This window comes from Micrasema longulum, unplaced genomic scaffold, assembly GCF_059751315.1.
Source record: "Micrasema longulum isolate JH-2025_06_02 unplaced genomic scaffold, ASM5975131v1 h1tg000031l, whole genome shotgun sequence".
NCBI lineage: Eukaryota > Metazoa > Arthropoda > Insecta > Trichoptera > Brachycentridae > Micrasema > Micrasema longulum.
Window position 1 is genome coordinate 283,073 of NW_028277238.1, and position 17,537 is coordinate 300,609.

At 30.7% G+C, this 17,537-nt stretch overlaps 1 protein-coding gene across 1 annotated transcript in view; it reads left to right on the forward strand.

Annotated features, from left to right (window-relative positions):
* Nucleotides 1-17,133, forward strand: part of LOC148285472 (nose resistant to fluoxetine protein 6-like) — a 70,707-nt gene extending 53,574 nt beyond the window's left edge. Inside the window, exons 9-14 of the mRNA XM_088224281.1 lie at nucleotides 1,397-1,648; nucleotides 5,900-5,995; nucleotides 9,900-10,029; nucleotides 12,315-12,489; nucleotides 14,962-15,104; nucleotides 16,938-17,133. Coding sequence (XP_088080407.1) covers nucleotides 1,397-1,648; nucleotides 5,900-5,995; nucleotides 9,900-10,029; nucleotides 12,315-12,489; nucleotides 14,962-15,104; nucleotides 16,938-17,120 — 979 coding nt within the window. The 3' untranslated portion in view covers nucleotides 17,121-17,133. The remainder of the gene's footprint in view (nucleotides 1-1,396; nucleotides 1,649-5,899; nucleotides 5,996-9,899; nucleotides 10,030-12,314; nucleotides 12,490-14,961; nucleotides 15,105-16,937) is intronic.
* Nucleotides 17,134-17,537: the final 404 nt, after the last annotated feature.

Here is a 17,537-nt window from a genome sequence, read left to right on the forward strand (position 1 = left end):
TAATACTACTGTTATTATGTAAAAGATTCGTGGAACCGTAAATATGTGCTTGTAAACTTGTATATAAACTAAACTTGTTGCAACAGCGAGGGAAAACATTTTTAAGAAGAAATACGGAAGTTTAGACATTTACATGGCTTATCACCTGTTAATGGCTGGTTATTGTGACCACTTTACACATTGAGTAACATTCACCATTCCGCCTGTTTAAATATCCACAATTCTTCAACCCTTCCATTTGTTGACTTCTGTGAAAGTAAAATATTAAAAGAGTAAAAGAGAAAGTAAAAAAATAAAGGAAAAAAGTAAGTGAACATATTTAGATCTAAATTACTCCCTAGAGAGAAAATGCAGCCTACCTACAAATATTTGGATATACTCAAAACGTTGAATATAAACATTCTGCACATTAAACATTTTAATACACAAAACTTTTATCAAAAATTTCGCAAAATTTTAATTCAATTAATATATTAAATTTATATTTTTTTAAATGTTTTAATTTGTATTTTTTTCTGTTATTCCTTTGGTATTTTGTATTATTCTCTGATTTTTAAATTATGCATTTTATGCAATCAAGTTTGTACAAGTTAGTACTAATGTAATATCTCACAGTCCCAAAACTTTTTTTTTGGTGAGGCATAAAGGCTATCTTTACTGTGGTTTCATATAATTTAGTGTGTGTAGAAATTTATTGTTTTAAATAATAATAAACGTTAAATAATAAAACACGTTAAACAACAAATATGTAACTAAAATAAAAACACTTTGTTTTTAAGCACTTATAATTTATTTAATTATTGATCAGTTTCGGAGCAACAGGCGCTCATTTATCAAGGTTTATTGATTAAAAATATAATATAAATACTATTTCATAATTTTAACTGCATCTTAAGCCTAAATAACGCTAAATAATAATTTTTTTTCCGAATCCACAAACCATCTGATGAAAAATAAACATAATTTTAATAAAGACACTACGTTAAAGGTTCTACATGTTGAAAATAAAACATTAAAATTAGACAACTTAGAAATCACAGATATTAAAAAAGTGATTAAAAGTAAAAAAACAATAATTAAAAATCAAATAAACAGCATTTCTTGTAGTCTACTCCACGCTTATTTGCTGAGATCAACTGCAAATGATCGAATTTCAATCTCACAAACACAAAATACTGTTTGACATAAAGGCTTGATTTATTCGTGTTAAAATTTTAGAATATGATTTATATTTAGTTCTCAATTATACCACTATGGAGCACGCGCAGCTCCGAAATCGGTCGGTAATTCAATAAATCATAAGTGGTTAAAAGCATAGTTTTTATTTAAATTTTATAATCATAACCCCGAAGTTAGAGCTACAAATACAACATTTAAAAATGAAATGTTTTTTAAGGATAACGCCGGCGTACATGTACGCCTTGGGTGTATCCTTCGTCCTAGCAGCCTGGCGGTACGACACAAGCTCCCTATGGCAGAACGAGAGGGCTGACCTACAGTGTCCCAAGCTGTGGTGGACCAACCTCCTCTACATAAACAACATATACGAGAGAAAGATGTCCACAATGTGCATGTCCTGGAGTTACTACCTCGCCAACGAAATGCAATTCTTCATCCTGGTCTCGGCGCTGTGCTACCTCTCAAAGAAGTAAGGCCATGTTAATAACATTTTGATTATGTGTTTAAATATTTAACTGTTTTAAATTTACGTTCAAAATTATTATATTTTTGACAGTCCCGAACTCTTTTTTTTTATTTATTTATTTATTTATTTTACTAGGTAAACAAACAGTATGTACACATATATTGCCAATTTCTTTGTATATTAGAGTAAGAAACTCATGCACACACCAAAAAAATTGTTTACACTTAATACAATAATTTTAATTATGTTCAATATAATAAATGTAAAAGTAAAGAAATGAAAAAATGAAAAAATATTTATATAATAATAATGTTAAATGTCTGCTTCTCTCAAAATTTCAATAATTTTTGACCTAAATTTACATACATTGTCACAAAAAATATCAGCCTCGGTAAATATATTGTTATACTGGTCGCATATTCTAGGTATTGTAGATTGTTTAAAATAGTTTGTTGACGCGTTTTCAGTGTAAAACAAAAGATTTTGTCTTGTCGGTCTAGATGGCACACGGAATGGAAGTCTTTCTAGTAGGTTAGGAGAATCAATTTTGTTATTAATTAATTTGAATAAAAATAACTGGTCCAACATTATTCTTCGATTTTTAAGAGAGTTTATTCCATGGTATTGCATACTTTCAGCATGATTAGAAAGGTTAATGTTTAACCGGTAGTCGACCTGCTTAAAAAAATTTTGTTGGACCCTTTCTAGTCTATTAATACTTACATTATAGTAAGGTGACCAAATAGGAGTACAGTATTCTACCTGGGGACGAACAAATGTTTTGTAGAGTTTTTCATATGTCTCCGCATGTTTAAAAGGTTTTGATACTCGCATAATAAGTCCAACCATTTTATATGCTTTTTTTAGGACTGATTCAATATGAATATTAAACATAAGTTTTGAGTCAATAATAACACCTAAGTCGCGAATTTGACTATCTGTTATAGAGATCGGGGTATTATTAAAAGAGTAAGGAAAGCTGATTGTTGTTTGTTTGCGCGAAATACAAAATGAATGACATTTACTAATATTTAATTCCAGTAAATTTTGATTACAATACTGAAAAAGTCTGTCGAGATCTTCTTGCATTTTTGCAGAGTCAGTGTGAGATTTAATGCAGGCGTAAACTTTCATGTCATCAGCAAAGGATATGAATTTACAATATTTAAAGCATTTGTTTATATCATAAGTATATGCGTTAAATAGTAGAGGGCCCAGGTGAGAACCCTGTGGTACACCAGAAGGTATAGTTACAAAGTGTGAATTATAGCCTTCAATTGTTACACTCTGTAACCTTTTTTCTAGGTATGATGTAAACCATTTGAGTAAATCCCCATGGATACCCATGCACCGTAATTTATTAATTAAAATTTGATGATTTACCCTGTCAAATGCTTTGGAATAGTCGGTGTATATGACATCTGTCTGATTGTTACTACGCAAGTTTTGCATAGCAAAGTCTGTGAAAATTGTAAGATTCGATAAAACTGACCGTTGTTTTAGAAAACCGTGCTGTTGATTTGGAATATATTTTAAAATAAGGGGATATATGCGATCGTATATTATTTTTTCAAAAAGTTTACTAAATACCGACAAAATTGATATTGGGCGATAGTTTTTAGCTAAATTTTTTGCTCCCGACTTATGTATTGGAATGACAAGTGCTTCCTTAAACTTTTGAGGGAAAATTCCTTCTTTAAGTGATCTGTTAAAAAGTAAAGTCAGCGGAGTCACTAAAGATTGCGCACAGCGTACAACGAATAAAGGTGGAATCCCATCGCTGCCTGCACCTTTGTTTACATCGAGCTTAATTAAATATTTAAAAACTTCTACCTTGTTTAAAATTATAGAACCTATATTATCAGAAGCCCATTGATCTGTGGTATTTTCATCTTCTGTGAATGTAATTGAAGCTGTGGTTGGTGATGAATAAATAGAATTAAAGTATTTCAGGAAGAGATTGCATACGTTTTCTCCCCCTGACACAACTTCATTTTCAAAGCATATGGTTTGTGGAGTATTTGATCCTTTATTCTGATGTTTAATGTAAGACCATAGTTTTTTTTATGTGAAACTACGTGGAGCGAGGTAAAATATTGCCTTCGCTACTGGTTCGCACAGTTTAAACTACGCTACATACTCACCCATTCCACGGCTCCACCAACAATCGTCATTTTTTTTTTAATTTATCCCCTTTTAACCGATATGAAATTGAAATCGATATTTTTCAGCATTTTTCATCCAAAATGTAATTATTCCAAAATGTCAGATATTCAGATGTCATATATACTGACTATTCCAAAGCATTTGACAGGGTGAATCATCACTTTTTAAATTAATAAATTACGGTTCCTGGGTATCCAGGGGGAATTTACTCAGATGGTTTACGTCATACCTAGAAAAAGGTTACAAAGTGTAACTATTAAAGGCCATAAATCACACTATATAACCATACCTTCTTGTGTACCACAGGGTTCTCACCTAGGCCTTTTACTATTGAATGCATATACTTATGAAATAAACAAATGCCTTAAATATTGCAAATTCATCTCCTTTGCTGATGACATAAAAATTTACGCCCGCATTAAATCTCACACTGACTGTGCAAAAATGCAAGAAGATCTCGACAGACTTTTTCAGTATTGCAAGCAAAATTTACTTGAATTAAATATAAGTAACTATCACTAATTTTGTATTTCGTGCCAACCAACGACGATCAGCTTCCCTTACTCTTTCAACAACACCCCTATCTCTATAACAGATAGTCAAGTTTGCGACTTAGGTGTTATTATTGATACGAAATTAATGTTTAATTTAAGTTACGAATCAGTTCTGAATAAAACATATAAAATGGTCGGACATATCATGCGGGTATCAAAACTACTTAAACATGCAAAGACATATGAAAATGTTTATAAAACATTTGTTTATCCCCAGCTAGAATACTGTACTCCTATTTGGTCACCTTACTACAATGTTAGTATTAATAGACTAGAAAGGGTCCAGTAAAAATTCTTCAAACAGGTCGACTACTGGTTAAACCTTAACTTCTCTAACTATGCTGAAAGTATGCAGTACCACAGAATAAAAATCGAAGAATAATGTTAGACCAGTTAATTTTATACAAATTAATAAATTTAAAAAAATGATTTCCCTATCCCTAATCTACTTGCAAGACTTCCATTCCGTGTGCCATCTAGACCGACAAGACAAAATCTTCTGTTTTACACAGATAACGCATCAATAAACTATTTGAAATAATCTACAATACCTAGAATATGCGACCAATATAACAATAGATTTACCGAGGCCAAATTTTTTTCATATATTTTTAAAAACATATTAATTTAGGTCAAAAATCATAAATATTGAGAGAAGCAGATATTTAATTAACTTTATTATTAAATACATATTTCTTATCTTTTACATTTGTAATATTGAACATAATTTAAAATATTCTATTAAGTGTAAACAATTTTTTTGGTGTGTGCATGAGTGTCCTACACCATATAACAAAAAATTAGCAATATTTGTGTCCATACTGTTTGTTTACCCAATAAAATTAATTAATTAATTAACTGTGAGTAGCGCTGTCTGGCATTTATTACTATATAACAAAATACGTTATGATACATTGCCTCACTCCAAAAAATTAAAAAATTAATGAAAAAAACTGTTTATTTTTTATCTTCTGTTATTTTGTCTTACGTGCTAAAGTTATGGATTTAAGTTTTTACGTTTTTTTTTATATTAGCCACTGAGTTTTTTTATTCATTTTGTTTACATATTTGTTTTAATGATTATATTTTTTATACTTTATTAAAGGCGCCATTGAATAATAAATAAAATGAGATTAGTAAAATAATTATTCCATACAAATTCTGTTTCCCCATATTTTTTTAATACATTTTATTTATCTTCATATCTACTATTAAGTTCACACTTAAACAAAATGAAAAAAATACATATAATGAAAGTCGGAATCGAGTATTGGTTCAGTGCTAGTGTCGCGGACTCACGGCTCTGAGGGCCGAGGTTCGAACCCCGCTCTACCACAACTTGATTTCTATATATTATCATGGTAATTTGCTGCTCGTTGAAAATGGCCCCAAAATCAAATCAATGAAAAAAAAGATTCACTGAAATATACGTTATTAATAAGACAAAATCATCATTTATCGTTATACTGTAGTTATACCTTTATGTATGACAGTATTAGCTGTCCCGTCTAAAATATAAAATTTAATATTTCAGATTTTTCAAACACGCTGTGGGTTTATTAGCAGCCTTACTTATTGGATCAATGATATGTATTGCAGTGATGACATACGTAGTGGATTATAAACCATTGTAAGTAAATTAATCATTTTCATATATTATTTGTGTAAGTACTTCTAAGGTGTGCATATATTCGATGTTAGGCCTTTTAATTTACGTCTCTATCCGAGTCTACCTCCATTAAAATAAATATATTATTAGATGAGGTACTATGGCGTCAAAAAAACCATTACTTGTGTTTAATTTTTGACCTATTTGTTCTAATAGAACTCATGAATATTAAACTCGCCTTATTAATTGCTTTTTTTAATAAGTGTGCATACAAGTTTATTATTTTAAAATGCGAAACAGCAGTAGTAGTTGATATTAAAAACAATAAATTAATTGTGCCCACGTAGAAGGGTGTATACCATACAAACGAAAAAAATACAGTAAACAATTTTATTTCATCGTAAAATGGTATATAGAGCAACAATTTTGTGAAATAAGTATATTTTTATTCAATAAAACAATACAATTGACTTAATGGCGCTTTCTTGAAAGATTTTGTTAAATTACTCTAAAAAAAAAAACAAAATTAATTATACCCTTCTACGTGAGCAAAATTAATTAACAAAACGAACCTATATTTAAATGTAAATGTGTCCAGTTATTTTTGAAAAAAAAACAACATAGGAAAAAATATTTTTAAACATCGCAATTACTGCGCAACACTTTTTATTATGGCATATTGTCCGCGACACGTAACGCTAATGTAGGATACCGTTTTTCTTTAACTTGATTGTACTATTTTTACTGGATTTATTTCAGTAAATAACTTTTTCAACTGAAATATAAAAAAAAGTTTAAATATAGGTTTTCAATGTCCGCATGGTTGATTATATTTAATAAAAGGTAATCGCCGAGAACATAATTACCAACTGCAAAATTGTATGCTATCAATCAATCTTACCGTAATCACACATTTCATCCACGTATTATTTTATACATTATTGTTTATGCATTAAAAATAACGAGACATTGTTATGACTGATATTCATATTATAATACATAATCAGTCTATTCTTTAGCTCGTATTAATGTATTCTTTGTTTGTAACATTTTTATTTATTTTGTAAACTTTAAAAAAATTTGTAAAATTGTTTGCTTCAAATACATAAAGATAAAATAAATAGAAGTATTTCTAGGTCTCAAAACGTAAGTACGCGACCTAGGACTGGTGGTAATATCTTAATTCTTAAATTAAAAAAAACTACTGCACAACATCATTATATTATTATTATTATTATTACGGATAACTTATATAGCGCCATTTTCGTAATAAAATACCTCAAGGGCGCTTTACATGGTGATTCTATTGTAAAATTAATTTAATTGAAGCTTTTAAATTTGTAATTTAATTCAAACAATTTATTTTGTTTTTTAATTAATTAATTTTAGTTAATCAATTTATTTAAAGAACAAGTGGGTTTTAAGTTTTTCCCGAAACATCACTTCACTTTCACAGCCTTGCACCTCTGCTGGGAGAGCATTCCGTTGTGTTCGAGGGTAAAAGCTCAACCAACTTTCGGGTGTCTACAGGAGTGCCTCAAGGGTCAGTACTCGGACCACTTCTCTATCTCCTTTACACTAAAGATATAGAGAACATTATCAAAGAATGCGGATTGTGGTCGCACTGCTATGCAGATGATACGCAGATTTATTTTTATTGCAAACCAGGCGAGAGAAGTGTGCTTGTCAAATTAATTGATGGATGCATCAAGAAAATAGGAAACTGGATGGCTGAAAACAGGCTAACATTAAACCCATCAAAAACTGAACAACTGTGGGTGGCTTCAGCCAGACGACAGAATTTGATCCAGGATACGGCTCTACTCAATGTAGGGAGTACCGTTTTACCCACCGTTAAACTACTGGGAGTTTTACTCAATTCTGACCTATCTCTTGACGCTCAAATTAGTAGAACAAAAAGTTCATGCTTCTACCAGCTGAGACAAATTAAATGCATACGCAAAAATTTGCCGGTTGATGCCGCCCGTCAATTAATAAATGCGTTTGTAGTGTCTAGAGTCGATTATTGTAATGGTATATATGTAGGTCTACCAATGAACAAAATGACTCGCCTAGAATCTGTATTGAATGCTGCAGTGAGACTTATTTTCGGAATCTCTAAGTTCAGTCATATCACTCCACTACTTTGGAAACTACACTGGCTACGTTTTCCACAGAGGGTCGAATACAAACTCTGTTGGCTTATGTATAAGTCACTGCACAACTCTGCTCCGGAATATCTAAGGGAACTATGCATTCCAGATGAACTAGCTGAGAGGCGTCTCACGCTTAGATCAGCTACGTCTACGGCGAGAGGAAAAGTTATTATACATCTACGCAAACAGCGCACTAAATTTAGTGAACGCGCATTTAGAGGAATATTTTTCTTTAATAAAATGAACCAAGATAGTAAAAAGTACAGTCAGGAATACAATATATTTAAGAAAGATGTAAAAAAAATACATCTATAATACTTCTTTATGTAACACTGATTGAAAACATCGTTAATATCTTATTTGTAATTTATATATGTTATTTTTAAAATATTATTGATTAAAATAAAATAATCTATTGTAAGACGTCACTCCCAATTATGTACACAAGAATTGTTTATTTCTTTTACGTAATGGGAAACGTTAATGTAAATATATGTATTTGATTATTGTAAAAAATTGTGTTTAGTCGTAATATTGTATTTTAATTTGTTATTAATAAAAAATAAAAAAAAATAAAAAAATAAAAAATGGTAAATGTTAAATAAATAAAACAAAATTAATAAATTACATGGTCAAAAAATGGCACAAGATCGTGTGCAAGATTGGACCCAATGATTATTTTGTCACGAAATACACAAATTGGGTGAAATCTGTGGTGAAATTCAGAAAAATTAAAACGCGTCCTACTATATAGTTTTCAACAAATATTTGAAATAAGATCTGCGCGCGCATCTCACGCCTGTGGTACTGTTGTTAACTGTCAACTTCAACTGTTAACGTGTGTTACACACGCTTGCCTTTTTTTTCTAAAAATACTGATTTTTAATAAGGTTCACGATCCATGTTACTTTAGAAACATGATGGCGATACTTGTCGCAGAATAATATATTCTTAGTTGCTAGTAATCGCGTCGTCACAAAATATCTCGTTTTGTCAATTTAGAAACCGCATGTTATCTGTCATGGCGCCGGAAATATTTACGTATTTCGCACGCTTATGCGCAATTTTAAATCCCAAAAACAGCCCCGTAAAAACAACAAATAAAAGGCCCAAGATTTGTCTTATGAATAGGGAAATATCACGGTTTTTATTATAATTATAAAGTAATACCGCTCTTATGAGATTGACTCCTTATTAGTGGCATAAAAAGTATTTTTAAATTTACAATTATTTAGTCCCCCGAAAGCGGTCATTGCATTGGCCACGCCCCTAATACGTCACGATTCACGTAAATTTTGAACTTTGTTTTGTGACCGTTTAAATTTAAATAGAACATCGTCGCGAATCTTGAGGTCACAGTTATCAATACTAAACATGTCGCGTTTTTGTAGGGAAATGTTTTTTTTTATAATTTCTTTTTTAATGTTTTGTATGAAAACATTTCTTAACAATATTCATATTGATTTTGAAAAGACAATGTATTTTACAAAATCCATTTAATATATTTTTTTCGGTATTCGTAGTATGCTATATTTCCCTATTATTGTACAAAAAACTATACAAGATCTTGCGGAATATCTTGTACCACTTTTTGACCCATGTGACACGAGCTTTAGTGGAAACTATCAAAATATAAGATACCGTTTTTATTAAATATGTTTTTACCAAACAAAGACTGAAATTTACTCAAATATTCCTACATACTACCAACTTAGGGAAGCATTCAAATTATGCCCCAATTTTTTAAGATCGTTGTATTTTATTTTCAGCGCAGTACACTTCTTCTTGATGATTGATACATTCTACTTCCCGCCGTGGATGAGGATTGGGCCATATATTATAGGAACCTGTTATGGTTATTTGTATCAACGGATAAACGGAAAACTGGAGATCAATCAGGTAAAATTATCTCAAGCAAAAATTAAGCTTGTAGTAAATATTCTGAATTACGTTTTTAAATAGAAATATCATAGATACAAACACTAGTATTCATATCTTAAAAACAATAATATACCCACACATGTCGATATTTTTTTATGTAACAGGGAAGTATTGCATACTACGAATACATTGGCGTCGCCAATGGAATGACCGTTTTGCGGGAATTCAAAATTACTAATTTAAAAGTTTTTTTTACGGACAATATTTCATAGACCTTTATTACTGTAAAAATGTTTTTAGAAAACGTGATATTTCCCTGTTAGGGAAATATCAAAAACATTAAAACAGTCAATGAGGATAATATTTAAAAATATATATATTATAGTGAAAAGTAGAAAGAATGCTTGAAGAAATTGACGTTCTCACAGTAAAGCAACAAATAAAATATAACGTAGCATTGTTCATTTATAAAATAGTTGAGGAGTAAAATTAAATACAATGAATTTTAAACTAGACATAAAAAAATATAAAATTAGCAATGAGGAGTAATACAGTCTCAATACCATAAGGGTTTAAAATTGTACAATGAGTTACCGGAAGAAATGCATTAAATGGAAAGCCTTAAAATATTTCAAATCATGTTTTTTTTAATGCGTTCTTGATATTTTTTTATATCTAATGTTTATTAATATTAATTAAAATTATGCAAGTTCTTATTATATAAGTATTTCTACTGACATTGTTTCTTGGTGGGACTGCATTTTTAATATAAAAATAACAATATGTATTTAGTTAAATATCCCTTTTATTTATAATTTTCACAAGTCGTCATTGTCGCACATGTCGGTCACGATTCACGACGAAGCCCGGTCACTGGTGAAATTAGAAATAAAAGTGGAAAAAAAATGTTTTTTTATAATTATTATGAGGAAATTTAGTGGTAGAACTAAGAGAAATTTAAAAAAATATATTTTTATGTATCGTATTATCATCTCTATGATTTTTTTGAAGCTTTGAAATTACTCCGCCCGCGACGTCACATGTTCTTGTCAATAAGTTCTGCTGACACTTAGAAGGACCCCGTAGCGTAAAAATACATTGAACATTGAAAAAAATGGCTACCGGAAACCGGAAAAATTAAAAACACATAACAACGCTGTAATTGATTGGTTGATTCTAAAGATCTTTTCACATAGCACAAAGTAGTTCGTTTTTAGTTATTTTTTCATACATTTTCGAGAAACTTCGCCGTAAAATTAAATACACTTATTTTTGCCGCATGTAAGAAAACTTACGCATTAGAGACCATAGTCCTTACAAAAAGAAATGTGGAAAAGCTCAAGTGCACACAGCGATCCATGGAAAGATTCATGCTTGGTATAAGCCTAAGAGACAGAATAAGAAATTAGGAACAGAACCATAATAGAGGATATCATGGATTGCATAGCAAAACTGAAGTGGCAATAGGCAGGACATGTTACGAAACAAGACCCCACGAGATGGACCCCTAAAATTTTAACACTTTGAGTATCGGCCGAATACACATAGAATTTACCCTGTGCCCGGCCCATTTTTGTGAAATTTCATGCTTTGTAAAGGCTCTCTTAAAAGTGTCATAATTATGAAAATACTCGCTTAAATTAATTGAAACTTCTCATATTTATTTCAAATAATTTAATAAAACATTTTTGCATAATAGTTTTGCTGACATTGGCCTTTATGGAGAGACACACATAGCAATGTTCGCACATATACAGGGTCTCACTTTTTTTGTGCTTTTTATCCCGGAGCAGTTGCAGTGTAAACACATGATTACAATAACCACGCGTTGTGTCCCGGTCCCGTGTTTTCACGTGGTTTACCAACAGCGAAAAAGTACTAATAATAGTCACTAGATGTCAATAAAATGCACTTTTTTAGACAGTTGGTAAACCACGTGAAAACACGAGATCGGGACTCAACGCATGGTTATATAATCATGTGTTTACACGGCTCCACGATACAAAGTGTTAAGATGGAGACCTTGGGAGAATAAGAGAGGCATCGGACGACCTCAAAAAAGATGGTCCGACGACATATCCGCTGTGGGGGTAAAATTGGCTGCAAGCAGCAACCGACCGAAAGAAATGGAAGGATATGGAAGCGGCCTATGTCCAGCAGTGGAGGAGAGAAGGCTGAGGAAGAAAAATAAGAATAAGAAAGAAAACATTTTTTAAATCCAATTTTCCAATTATAAAAATATAATCCAATTGTAAAAATATAATTTGTAACGTATTATGATATTAAAGTGTCATTATTTTTAGGTGTACATAACTCTGATATGGATCGCAATGGTCTCTATCGGAGTTTATTTAGAGTTTGGTTTCAAGGACCGTAATCTTTCCTTGGGCTCCAGTATGCTTTACATGAGCTTTTCCAGAAACTTGTGGGCGCTCATGATTGGGTGGATTATATTGGCCTGTGTGACCGGTCATGGCGGTAATATATTGTTTTATTTACTTATACAAAATTGATATGTGATCATTGCTTTATTGAAGTTAGAATGAAGAACAGTGAATTAGAGATATAGTACCTAATAGTCATTCCGAGTTTTCTTGCATTCCTCGCTGAGAGTAAAAAAAGTACACATTTCATGATAATAATAAATATATGTTATTATAGATATTTAAGATTTCTCTAAGATGTTGCAATTAATTAACAATTTTTGGTTTTAAAAAGAAAAATGTATTAATGATACCAGAAAGAATATGGATTATTAAAATAAATAAGTCAATCATATGAAATGCGTCTGTGTAATATACAGACGTAATTAATACTTTTTTTTCAAAAATAAAATGGCGTTGTATATTAAATTTTATGCTTTTGCCAATGTCATATTGAATTATTTTATAAACAAACTGGTTCTAAATACTTTGTTAGTTATAAAAAAAATCAACACATTTTTTAAACGTACGAGTACCTATTTTTACAACACAAACTTATGTACAATATCAACAAATTACAACAGAGATGGAGAACATTTTTGAGGAGGGAATATATAAGTCTAGGCATTTACAGGGCTCATGACCTGTCATTGGCTGGTTTAAATAGCCATTTTACACACTCTAATTCACCATTTTGCCTATGTTTGAACATCTATATCTCTTCAATTCTCCCATCTGTTGATTTTACTGAAGTTAAAAGAGCTGAAACCTTTATTGGTGTGAAGATATTCATCTGATCGAATTATTTCACAAACCTACTAGGCAACGCCTGAAAACTATTTTCCAATTTTTAAACTTCTTCTTGGACCAGTTGGTTTATTACAATATTTTGAGCACGTCCAAACGTTTGTAGACAAAAGACTAGATTTCACCCCCTGGGGAGTCATTGAGATTAACAAATTACAACAGGGATGGAGAAAATTTTAGATAAGGGGATTTGTAAGTCTGGGCATTTACAGGGCTTATTTTTGTTTTTTATATTTTTTTATTTATATTTTTTCTCTTACAAACTATAATGAATAATAAAAATAATGTGACCTCACTGGGGTTACCCGTGCCCAGGAAACTTAACAATATACTTTATTCAAAATATTTTTACATTTGAGAATAAACAAAGAAGACTAACTTAATACACAGAGATAATTAACAAAATTTTCAGACATTTTTAAACACTACGTATTTATGTTTATAATGAATTTATGTACATCTATATTATTTATACAACAAAACGCACAATGAAAGAACAAAAACCTAACACATACTATACACTTGTAGAGCAGTAGATTCAATATTGGTTTGGGCGAATGAGACAATCCATTTTATTAACATATTACAACAGACATGAAGAACATTTAAGAGAAGGTAATATAGAAGTCTAGGTATCTACAGGGCTTATGACCTGTCAATGGCTGGTTTAAGTGGCCACTTTACACACTGTGTAACATTCACCATTCTGCCTATATTCGAACATCTATATTCCTTCAATTCTTTCATCTGTTGATGTTTGTGAAGTTAAAGAGCTGAAACCTTTATTTATGCGGGTGAGATTCATCCAATTGAATTATTTCACCTACATACTAGGCAACGCCTGAAAATATTATTTTTTCAATTTCTATACTTCTTAATGGACCAGGTAATTTATCAACAATATTTTGAGTTTGTCCAAACTTTTGTAGACAAGAACTGGATTAAACAGCTCCCCAGGGAGTTGACCTTTATTACTTTAAATATGTAATAAATAAGTGATATTTCCCTATTATTTATCATGTTTGTATATTAACATATTGCAATAGACACGAAGAACATTTTACAGAAGGGAATACAGGAGTCTAGGCATCCACAGGGCTTATGACCTGTCATTGGCTGGTTTAAGTGGCCACTTTACACACTGTGTAACATTCACCATTCTGCCTATATTTGAACATCTATATTCCTTCAATTCTTTCATCTGTTGATGTTTGTGAAGTTAAAGAGCTGAAACCTTTATTTATGCGGGTGAGATTCATCCAATTGAATTATTTCACCTACATACTAGGCAACGCCTGAAAATATTATTTTTTCAATTTCTATACTTCTTAATGGACCAGGTAATTTATCAACAATATTTTGAGTTTGTCCAAACTTTTGTAGACAAGAACTGGATTAAACAGCTCCCCAGGGAGTTGAATCCAGTTTTTGTCTACAAAAGTTTAGACAAACTCAAAATATTGTCAATCCATTTTACTTCTACCTAAATCCACTATCCATTTTTTTATAGTCTTTTTGAACATTTTTTCGTTAGTAATCGTTACCTGTCGTTGGCTGATTTAAGTGGCTACTTTACACACTGTCTTAACATTCACCATTTTGCCTATATGTACTCTAAATGAAAATACGAATTCTTATTTCATTCAACCATTGAGGATTGTCAGTGAAAATTATACGCAAATATAATTTTTTTGTGAATAATCCATTTTTAAATTTTCAGGTTTATTGAATAAATTCCTATCTTTGCCACTATGGGTTCCTCTATCTCAGCTGACGTATTGTTCCTATCTCATCAATCCTATCCTCACTTATACCATCGCCTCCTTCAGTGAACAAAGTTGGCAGCTGTCAGTAATGAGTTGTGTAAGTATAATAAGCATTATATTATTTATGTTTAAAGCATCCACTTTGTGTTCAAATGTTTTAACCAATGTTACTAAATATAAATATATAACCACTTATAGTCCTTAAAATATAGCTTGATTAGAATGACAGTTGTCAAACTAATTTCATTACTGATGGGAATTTTACTGATCACTGATCAAATCGATTTTATCAGTTATTTCAGGCAATCATGAAACTGTGTTTCCGAAAATTGATATAAAAACGCAAAAACAAGCCTATTATAGTGTGTTTTACATAATTATTCACCAAAAAATGAGACATTCATACATTTTTCATGAACAACATCAAATGAATTTTTTTTTTTCGATCAATTTACATTGATCAATTTGTCCCATCTCTAACGTTTTTGCAAAACGATGTAACCTTGTAATAACCTCGTTAAAAATCTGTTTATTTTAGTTTCAAAGCTGATTTTATATATTAATGTTAATTTCTGTTTCAAGCATTGTATTAAAAAAATAAATTACCACGCCAGATACAAATGATTTTTCGTGTGTCAATATAAATAACTCCTTTGACGTTATTACAAAGTCATGTCGTCACTTTTTCTGACAACTGTCATTCTAATCATGTTACATTTTAAGGACAATAACGACTTTTTATGTCTACCGGCTTCAAAACATACCTGTTTCTTCGTCAGGACGCTCACTATATTTTATTAAATATTCGCATAAAAGAACACATGAGATGTTTAAATAATAATTTATTTTCAGTTTGCCAATCATCTGATTTTAATAAGGACACAAGAGTTAAATTTTACATTCAAATACTAAAAAAGGACTGAAATAAAATAACATGGAGGTGTTTCATATTAAAATATTTCCTAGTAAATAATCAAATCGACCTCGTGGTGTAATGTTCAGCGCGTTTGCCTACCATTCAAGAGGTCTCGGGTTCGATTCCCGACATGGTTGATATGAAATATTTATTAGAACACACTAGAATATTTCATAGTCCCTTGACTTGTACCTGAAGCGTAAGACTGATCATCTTACCTTCATGCAAAAAAAAAATATCAAGATACGCTGAGATTGGTGTACCAATGCAGTGCCTTATGCACCATTAGGTGCGGAAAGGGAATAATAAATAATAAAAAAAATAATCAAACATCGTATCGATAACGCCCACTTTTTAAATAAAAAACTAACCAATTGTGTAACTTTCAACCTCCTAGCTCCCCCATCCCAAATCCCCACCCATCATCCAACATATCACTAAACATTATTAACCTGTTTTTAGTGCATGTTTGACACGGTGGTGATTGCATTCCCAATTGTGTATTTTTTCGTAAATACTTTGTACGGTGATGGTAAAAGTGAAATTGTATTTTGGTTTGCATGTTGGTGTAGTGAGTGTCCTGGCGAAGAGACGGGTACGTCTCGAAGCCGGTAGACAATAGAAATAGACAAAAAAGACCATCAAAAGTCGGTTAGTAGTTGTTAAATACTAATTTTTACTAACATTAGTTATACATTTTCCTGTAGAAGTAATTTATAGTAGTAAAGGAAATATTTCAAAATCGGTTTGGCCTATTGACGAAATCCTTTTTACTTCTACCTACCTCCACTATCCATTTTTTATAGGCTTTTAAAACATTTTTACTGCGTTTCTAATTGTTTTAATGGACAGTTCAATAAGTATTAGCAATTATCATAACAACGTAAAAATACGTGATTTAACAAAAGTTATGTTAAATAACAAGCCATTTTGCTTATTTATATTTAAAATACTGTTTTTTTCTTTTATGAGTTAAGAGTTTGTAACTAATTATATTTACGTATATTTTTCCAGAGTCTAAATTGTGCTGGCTCCGTTCTCCTGACGTACATATTTTCAATTCCGTTAGTTTTATCAATTGAAATTCCATTTGACAAACTTGTCAATAAAATGTTTCACTCTAAACCCATAAGTGTAAAACCAATCAACAATAAAAGTAAAGAAAATGATACCATGAAATATGCCAAACACGAGTAACTATTTAACAAAATATATGTTATACTTAATATTAGGTACGCAGTTATAAAAAAAATAATGAATTATTGATTGATGTCCCGTGAAAACCTATTACCTACTGAACTACTTAAAAAGGTTCCGCTGTGATGTTTTTTAAAAATATTTTTTATTTCTGATTATTTTTATTATATTAATTTTTAATCTAAATATTGTATCAATGTTAATGTTAAATAATTTATAATATGAATAGTTTTACCTCATTCTTAATTTAAGACATTTATATTAATAAACAAAATGTTTTAACATAAAACAGTGCTTTTTATTTTACAATAAAAAAATTAAAAATGCAAAACAACATTGTTTGCATCTCGAATTTAAGATGATCAGTCTTACGTTCGAGGCGTCTGGAGTCTTAAAAAATATTTTAGCGAAAAGTAC